Raw genomic sequence first — 10,049 nt, forward strand, 5'->3', positions numbered from 1 at the left:
GGCACCATTTAAGGTGGAAATGTAAATGTAAACAAGAAGCTGGCGAATGTCTTCAGCTTCATATGACTGAAGAATTAGGGGTGGGTGATAATAAATAATCACACCCCCCTCTTTGTGAAGGCATATGATGCCCTAAATGTAACTAAAGCCCAGCAGCGAGGAGCTGAACGTCACCCTCCTCTGCTATCACTCCAGACTGGAAGGGTCACCTCCAGAGCCCCGCTAGCCACCAGCCTGTCCCATTCCGTAGGGGAAGATTTCAATCAGTACCCCTTCTAACTTGACACTTGAAAACAAGGGGTAGGAGTAAAAATAAGAAACGGGATTGGGCCTAAAACTCTGTGTTTCCATAGTGACACAACATGGGACAACAATTTTTAGCTTTTCTATTCAGAATTAAACTTATGTTAAATCTCAGTCTTTCATTTTAAGGCAAGTAAAAAGATCTAAAAAAAAAGGATTTATTTTGCTAGTTGAGATTTAGGAGTTCGGGTTTGGGACAGGCACCTCCCGCTATACAGTACCCAATAAATAATGATTTTTTACATATTGGACTATATTCCATGTATATATCCACAGTCTGAACATATATTTTGTTACTGTGGGGCAGCAGATTCAACTAGTACGGTGAAATGGACCGTAGAGACGAGTCATGTCCAGTGAAAGAGAGCAGAGCCTGTACGAGGCTATTATTTTCCACAAATTCAGTCTAAAACAGGCGCGTGTCTGTTACAGTGTTGACACACGCGGTCACCCTGTTCGTCCTCCTCCTCCTCCTCCTCCTCCAGCAGCTCCATCTCGCCAGGCGCCAGATGTCCGGGCAGTTGAACGTGTACACGATGGGGTTCCCGATGGAGTTGAGCACGAGGAAGGCGTACGCCACGTTCTTGAAAACGATCACGCTGGTCTTCAGCTTCTCGGGGCACGAGTTGTGGGACGCGTCCCACAGCACTCCGGCCAGGAAGGGCGTGTAGGCCACCAGGGCCAAGCCCCAGATGATCCACGCAGTCCTGGTCACGCGCGTCTCGGCGCGCGCGCTGCTAGCGCTGCTGGAGTTCAGCTCCCTCAGCTTCACGATCACGGCCACGTAGGTCACCGAGAGAACCGCGAAGACCACGATGGTGTTGGGGACCACCACAAAGAGCAGGTAGTTGATGCACAGCGGGCCGTAGAGCGTCGAAGCGACTCCACTGTCCGCGCAGTTCCAGCCGAAGAGGGGCAAACTGCCCACGAGCACCGCCAGCGTCCAGCACAGGCCTAACACCTTCAGAACCCTGCTCTTCAGCTGGACGCGCCGCTTGCACACGCCGCGCACCGCCAGGTGGCGCTCCACGCCGATGGCCAGCACGCCGTAAGTGCCCGACAGGACGCCTGTGGTCAGCAGCGCGTAAAGGGGCAGCGGCACGTCCGTGGCGATCACCGAGTTGGCGGGGTTCAGTGCCGTGCGCACACTCACGTACACCGACGTGGAGCTCGTGAGGGCGTCCGAGAGCGCGAGGCTGCACAGCAGCGCGGTGAAGGGCCCGCGGTAAGGGCGCTCGCGCGTCAGCACCAGCGCCACGGCCGCCGCGTTCAGGAGCAGCGAGAGCAGACTGGCGGCGCTCACGAGCTCCTCCAGCACCACGATGGCGCCCAGACTGCGCACGGTGCCGTTCGAGCTGAGCTGCTCCGCGCAGTCCATCGCGGGCGAGAGAAGGTCAGAGATGGCCGGACGAAGCCGAGCACTGGGGGTTTTGGTGCAGCTAAACAAACAAAACCAAAAAATGGCATGCAGTCACGCGCTCTCACCAAATATTTAACCGCGATAAGGACGGGCGCGCGCCTGTGTTGCCTGTAGCGTGACGGAAGAACTGAATGCCAAAAACGGTTTTGTACACCTGGACCATCTGCGCACAACTTCACAACCACCCCACCGCCCCACCACCCCCAGCGCTTAGTCACCGTTAACAGTCCACAGTGCCGAATTACCACCGACAGTACTGAATGAGCATATCACAGTGCTGAAAGAACATATCACAGTGCTGAATTACCACCGACAGTACTGAATGAACATATCACAGTGCTGAATGAAGATATCACAGTGCTGAATGAACATATCACAGTACTGAAAGAACATATCACAGTGCTCAATTACCACAGACAGTACTGAATGAACATATCACAGTGCTGAAAGAACATATCACAGTGCTGAAAGAACATATCACAGTGCTGAATTACCACCGACAGTACTGAATGAACATATCACAGTGCTGAATGAAGATATCACAGTGCTGAATGAACATATCACAGTACTGAAAGAACATATCACAGTGCTCAATTACCACAGACAGTACTGAATGAACATATCACAGTGCTGAAAGAACATATCACAGTGCTGAATGAACATATCACAGTACTGAAAGAACATATCACAGTGCTGAATGAAGATATCACAATGCTGAAAGAACATATCACAGTGCTGAATGAACATATCACAGTGCTGAAAGAACATATCACAGTGCTGAATGAACATATCACAGTGCTGAAAGAACATATCGCAGTGCTGAATGAACATATCACAGTGCTGAAAGAACATATCACATTACTCAATAAACATATCACAGTACTCAATAAACATATCACAGTGCTGAAAGAACATATCACAGTACTGAAAAGAACATATCACAGTACTGAATGAACATCACAGTGCTGAATGAACATATCACAGTGCTAAATTAACATATCACAGTGCTGAAAGAACATATCACAGTGTTGAAAGAACATATCACAGTGCTGAAAAAACATATCACAGTGCTAAATGAATATATCACAGTTCCGAATGAACATATCACAGTACTAATGAACATATCACAGTGCTCAATGAACATATCACAGTGCTGAAAGAACATATCACAGTGCTGACTGAAAATATCACAGTACTGAAAGAACATCACAGTACTGAATGAACATATCACATATCACACTGCTGAATGAACATATCACAGTACTCAATGAACATATCACAGTACTAAATGAACATATCACAGCGCTGAATGAACATATCACAGTACTGAAAGAACATATCACAGTGCTGAATGAACATATCACAGTGCTGAAAGAACATATCACAGTGTTGAAAGAACATATCACAGTGCTGAAAGAACATATCACAGTGCTAAATGAATATATCACAGTTCTGAATGAACATATCACAGTACTAATGAACATATCACAGTGCTGAATGAACATATCACAGTACTGAATGAACATATCACAGTGCTGAATGAACATATCACAGTACTAAATGAGCATATCATAGTGCTCAATGAACATATCACAGTACTCAATGAACATATCCCAGTACTAAATGAACATATCACAGTGCTGAATGAACACATCACAGTGCTGAAAGAACATATCACAGTGCTGACTGAAAATATCACAGTACTGAAAGAACATATCACAGTACTAAATGAACATATCACAGTGCGAATGAACATATCACAGTACTCAATTAACATATCACAGTACTAAATGAACATATCACAGTGCTGAATGAACATATCACAGTGCTGAATGAACATATCACAGTGCGAATGAACATATCACAGTACTCAATGAACATATCACAGTACTAAATGAACATATCACAGTGCTGAATGAACATATCACAGTACTGAAAGAACATATCACAGTGCTGAATGAACATATCACAGTGCTCAATGAACATATCACAGTACTGAATGAACATATCGCAGTGCTGAATGAACATATCACAGTGCTGAATGAACATATCGCAGTGCTGAATTACCTCAGACAGTACTGAATGAACATATCACAGTGCTGAATGAACATATCACAGTACTAAATTAACATGTCACAGTGCTGAATGAACATATCACAGTACTAAATTAACATATCACAGTGCTGTATGAAGATATCACAGTACTGAAAGAACATATCACAGTGCTGAATGGACATATTACAGTGCTGAATGAACATATCACAGTGCTGACTTACCACCAACAGTACTAAATGAACATATCACAGTGCTGAATGAACATATCACAGTACTGAATGAACATATCACAGTGCTGAATTACCACCGACAGTACTGAATGAACATATCACAGTAATGAATGAACATATCACAGTGCTGAATTACCACTGACAGTACTGAATGAACATATCATCGTAATGAATGAACATATCACAGTGCTGAATGAACATATCGCAGCACTGAATGAACATATCACAGTGCTGAATTACCACCAACATTACTGAATGAACATAACACAGTGCTGAATGAACACCAGAACTGAATTTAGATTTACAATGATGAAATTTACAATGCTGAATTAATACATACAATATTTAATATTTCCAGTTCTGAATTTAGAGTGCTGAATTATCAACACTTACAGACCTGAAGTAACCCCCAGAGTGCATAATTAAAACTAACAGTACTGAAGTAGCATTTTTAAATGCACAAGTAAAGTCTTCATTAACACCCATTGTGTTGAACACATAATGTGAATCTACATTAACAGCTCCTATGCTGAATTATGAACAAAATTTCTGACTTAACACTAACAGTGCTGAATAACACCTACAGTCATGTGAAGAAGTCAGTCCCCTTCCTGAAATGTTTAAACTTTTTCAGTATATGTGTAAATACAGATATCCACTCTTCATTTAAACGATGCTGATAGATAAAGGTAACATACTTTAACAAGTGACACCCAAAATTAACATTTTGTCACCCTTATGTGGAAAAACACCTCTATATATTTTTCTTCAAATGTGTCAAAATGAAATCAGGTGCTAATGATTAGAACCGCATCAGAGAATATCTTGGAGAAACTTGTTTTATTTGAACCTCAGATCTACTCTGGTTCACCCCTTTGTTACTGGAGTTTGTGTTATCATCATGTCTATGCAAAAGAGCTCTCTGAGGCCTTCAAAATAAGGCTGTAAATGTCTATGAGTCTGGGAAGGGGGTTAAGAAGTTTTTATAAAATATTAGAAATCAATCCTTCCACTGGAATCCATCTACGAGTAGAGATTTAAAGCCACTATCAACATGTCTAGGCCAGGCCGCCCAGAAAATTTAACCCCAGAAAAGACCATAAAATAAGGCCACCAAATTTAATCATAGGATCAAACAGCTCTTGCCACTTTGGATGTGAAAGTGCAAGTGTCTACCATCAGAATGTCACTGCATAAATTTGACCTATCTGGGAGGTAAACCAGGAAGAAGTCTTTGCCTACTAAAAAAGACATCAGGACAGGACTAAAGTTTGCTAATCAGTATATAGGCAAGAGCCAGGATGTCAGTAACAATGTACTATGGACATGTGAGTCAAAGATAGAGTACCAGATGTTTGGCAAAAGTCAAAAATAGCATTTGATCAGAAGAGTCTCATACCAACTATTAAACATGATGGTGGTAATAGCTTTGCTGCCTCAGGGCTCGGCTAACTTGCAATCATAGAATCGACTATGAATTCTCTTTCAACCCAGAGAGTGTTTGGGGAGAATGTGAGGCCATCTGCCAAAAAGCTGTAGAAATGGACCTTCCAACAGGATAAAGACCCCAAACAAACAAGTGACTCAAAAAGAAGAAATGGAGGGCAGTGGAAGGCCTAGTCAAAGCCCAGATCTGAATCCCATGAAATGCTGTTGGGGGGTTTAAAATGGACTGTACATGCACAAAGCCCCTCAAACAGTGCACAGTTGAAAAACGTCTGCAAGGAGTGCAAAAAGATTTTTTCCCAGCAGATCTCGGAAACTGCTAGACAGTTACAGGAAACCTACATAACGTTGTTTCTGTCAAAAGGAGCGAGATGAGGTACTCAAGCCAGGGGTGTACTTACTTTTTCAACAGAAAACATCTCAACATCACAGTCAATTCATTTTTAAATATATGTTTGCCAAGTCAAATGTCCTCTGTTTTGTTGTTACATAACGTGTATATATCTACTGTTTTACTGATGATCAAATACTGATATGCCCACGTGTTTTAAAAAATGAAACATTTCATGGCGTGTACTTACTTCTGAATGAACAACTATAGAGAATTGATATAAATATATAAGTATGTATGTGTGTACACTATCAGTGCTGAATTACCACACCGTACTAAGTTAACGCTTACAAGGTTGCATTAGTGCTGAAGAAACATCTACACTCATAAAATGCAATTCTTAAAAGATTCTTTGATAAAGAAATGGTTCTATGTAGAACCATGAACACTCAAAGAACCCTGTGCATGATTAAAAGATTATTTGCATTATTGGCAAGTTCTTCAGAGTGATGGAGAATGTCTTGCATATGGTTTGAAACGCTATTTTAAAAAATTATATGTATATATATATATATATATATATATATATATATATATATATAATAAATAATAAATAATATAGTACCCAAGAGGGCTCTTCTACTGTGATGATGTCAAGCTTGTAACAATGGAAGAACCCTTTTTGTTGCCATATAGAACCCTTTTCTAAAAGGTCCTATATACAACCATCTACAGCATATTCTCAATCAATCTGAAGAACCCTTTCATGATGCAAAGAACCCTTCAATAATGCAAAAGGTTCTTTGAGTGTTCATAATTCTATATAAAACCATTTTCTTTATTAAAGAACTCTTGAAGAACCATCTTTTTTCAAAGATTATCAAAATCAATGAGCTTCTGTAAGAGGTTGGAAGGCAGAAAGACAGAAGTTAGATAGAGGAGTGCTATCAGTATGAAATACAGTTATGTGCTTTGGGTCAAAGCTTGAATGTTTACACCAAGTTGGTTCTAACTTGACATGAGTAAAGAAATCAAAAGGTCTGGAGGATGGAGGATTTTAAGTTTGGCTCTAGCTTGTCAGCTATAATAGGCCTTAAAATATAAATCAAAGTCCATGATATAAAGAGTGGGGTAGAGGGAGTAGAGGAGTAGAGATGCTATGTTTTTTTTGTTCCACTTCCCTTTAGTAACTTTGATGCATTTTAGCGTAAAAGTAAAAAAAAAAAGTTTTGTTGCTCTTCTCTAAAACTACAAGACACAATTTCAAAGTTGGTGAGGAAAAAGTCGCATTGAATATCAACAGTGCAGAAATAACATTTACAGCATTAAATGAACATCCGCCCTGCTGAACATTGAAGGTGTTGCTTCAACATCTACTGTATACTAACATTGTTGGATCTACAGTAGCATCTTTGCCATTGTGCACAGGTGAAACACAGCTGCAGTACTCAGCTGTACCAACAGGTGTCAGCAATGCTCAGTGTCAAAGAAACCCTACATTCACAAAAAGCTGAAGTTCCCAGGGCTTCCATAGGACCACGAGAGGTGGGTAGAACAGCCCACACCCACACTCAACTACTGTCATGTAAGTGAAATAATGGCTCAAGTAAAAATACTCAGTAAACTTGAGCAGAAGTTCAAAACTTAAATACTAATTGGAAGTACAGTGGAACTTGTTAGTACCACTAAGCATCAGCACAGAACATGAAGTTTGTTAGTTTGCAGCACAGATACTATCACTAGTTTACCATAACACAACAAAACACACACACACAAAAAAATGAATTACTAACTAAGACACAACTGATTAAAAAACACTTTCTTCAAACAATATGCTTCAGTACAAGTACAGTTAGAAAATACTCAGGCAAGTAAAAATCCATTAAAAAAGTACTTAAGTAAATGAAACTAAGTAAATGCTAGTAGTTATGATGCATTTAGTTTTGATGCATGAAATTCTGACTAGTTGACCCTGACAAACATTTATATGAGCTCTTTACACAAGAGTTTGCAGGGTGACCACTGCCAAGGTGTGCTAACTGGTTAATAAATTAATGAGGTGCTGAGTCAGGGGGCATCACTAACACACCCATAGAAAATGCTGGAATGTCCAGAGAGAGACGCAGTGGAAGTGTGAGAAATGTGCAAACTGATTCAAGCAGCAGCATGATCACCAGAAAGACAGCTCAATGATAACAGTTCTTATTGTTTTTATTGTGGACTTATTATCCATGTCTATGTCTATATACTAACATTCAAAAGTTTGGAATCACATGCCATAGTTTCAATTACTATTGTATCATGTACATTAATAACTTGCACAGTGTAAAGTTAAATATTGCTATTTCTTAACATTCTATTCAACATTTCATTCAATAATTCTGCAAACATGACAAGAATAAAATGATAAATAACATATGGTAATTATCTATGTATTATCTTTATGCAAACGTTATGGCAAATTTTACATTTTCATTTTTCATAATATGCTATACTCAACAAATAAAATGAAATTTAGCAATAAACTTGTAAACATTGATAACTTTTGTGGTAACTTATTTTCAATCAACAATCCAAATCATTGAATTTAGGTGTTCCATTCAGTCCCATGGCCACAGGTGTATAAAGCACCTCAGGAGCTCAGTGAATTCCAGTGTGATACCGTGATAGGATGCCACCTGTGCAACAAGTCCAGTTGTGAAATTTCCTCACTACTAAATGTTCCACAGTCAACTGTCAACGGTATTATAACAAAGAGGAAGCGATGGGGAACGACAACAACTCAGTCACAAAGTGGTAGGTCACTTAAAATGACAGAGTGTGGTCAGCGGAGTCAATTGCTACAGATTTCCAAACTTCATGTGGCCTTCAGATTAGCTCAAGAACTGTACGTAAAGAGCTTCATGGAATGGGTTTCCATAGCTGAGAAGCTGCATCCAAGCCTTACATCACCAAGCACAATGCAGAGTGTTGAATGCAGTGGTGTAAAGCGCCGCCACTGGACTCTAGAGCAGTGGAGATGTGTTCTCTTTAGTGACGAATCGTGCTTCTCCATCCAGCAAGCCAATGGACGAGTCTGGGTTTGGTGGTTGCCAGGAGAACGGTACTTGTCTGACTGCATTGTGCGCCAAGTGTAAAGTTTGGTGGAGGGGGGATTATGGTGTGGGGTTCTTTTTCAGGAGTTGGGCTCGGCTCCTTAGTTCCAGTGAAAGGAACTCTTAATGGTTCAGCAGACCAAGAGATTTTGGACAATTTCATGCTCCCAACATTGTGGGAACAGTTTGGGGACGGCCACTTTCTATTCCAACATGACTGCACACCAGTGCACAAAGCAAGGTCCATAAAGACATGAATGAGCGAGTTTGGTGTGGAAGAACTTGACTGGCCTGCACAGAGTCCTGACAACCTCACAACCCGATAGAACACCTTTGGGATGAATTAGAGCAGAGCATATATATATATGATTTTGATTCACTTTGTTATGTAATACTTGCACCTTTCTCCCCAATAAGTAGGCCTAAAAGTACATGTACAACAGACTTGTTTCACATGACGTGAAACAGTAAAACAGAACATGAAAATAGAGAGCCCATGATCCAAAAGATTTTTATTACATTAAAGAAAATATAATTGTAGCATTGCTTCAAAGGCACATCCTCACACACAAATTGATGAAAACAGACAGCTGACGTTCAAAAATGTGGGAGGAAAATAAATATCAAAAGGTAAGCCTCATGAAATACACTCCATACCTGGATATCTGTCATAATATGAGACAGCAAAGGTTTGAGAAAGAGTCCAAAGTACAATGAGCAACACTGTAACATACAGTAATAGAACAAAGAAAAGGAAACACTTTTTTTTATCATGTTTGAGTCAAACAGTGCTTGAGAACAAATATATACTTTGTTATTTTACACTACACTTCTGTGATATGGGTGCAGACAAACGAATGAATAACAGTTTGAAAGCACAAATTCTTTGGAAACAAACTTTCTGTAGAATGCTATGAAGGAGAGCGACCAGGCTGCAGCTGCAATGTGCAGGAGTTTCTGACGCCTTTTCTAGCCAAGGCCCTTCTGTTGTGTCCACTTTTCTTTATTTAACAAAAATTCTCATGAATTTCATTCAAATCTAAACTGTTGGTCTCATCTCAGGATTTGTTTTTCATAAATATGTCATTTGACATCACAAAGAAGTCTTTAATGGAATAAATCAACTTAGAGCTGTAATTAGTTTTATCATCCACATGTTAAAAACAATC

At 40.3% G+C, this 10,049-nt stretch overlaps 1 protein-coding gene across 1 annotated transcript; it reads right to left on the reverse strand.

The window, feature by feature from the left end:
* Window positions 1–66: 66 nt before the first annotated feature.
* On the reverse strand, window positions 67–1,960 carry LOC108444136 (lysophosphatidic acid receptor 3-like). The gene has a single exon (XM_017725120.2). The coding sequence runs from the start codon at window positions 1,679–1,681 to the stop codon at window positions 710–712; it is 972 nt and encodes a 323-aa protein (XP_017580609.1). The 5' UTR covers window positions 1,682–1,960; the 3' UTR covers window positions 67–709.
* Window positions 1,961–10,049: the final 8,089 nt, after the last annotated feature.

The sequence above is a fragment of the Pygocentrus nattereri genome, chromosome 23, assembly GCF_015220715.1.
Source record: "Pygocentrus nattereri isolate fPygNat1 chromosome 23, fPygNat1.pri, whole genome shotgun sequence".
In the NCBI taxonomy this organism is placed as follows: Eukaryota; Metazoa; Chordata; class Actinopteri; order Characiformes; family Serrasalmidae; genus Pygocentrus; species Pygocentrus nattereri.

Excerpts from the sequence above, each read along its gene's own strand:
- LOC108444136 (XM_017725120.2), bottom strand. The coding sequence starts at position 1,681 with ATGGACTGCGCGGAGCAGCTCAGCTCGAACGGCACCGTGCGCAGTCTG.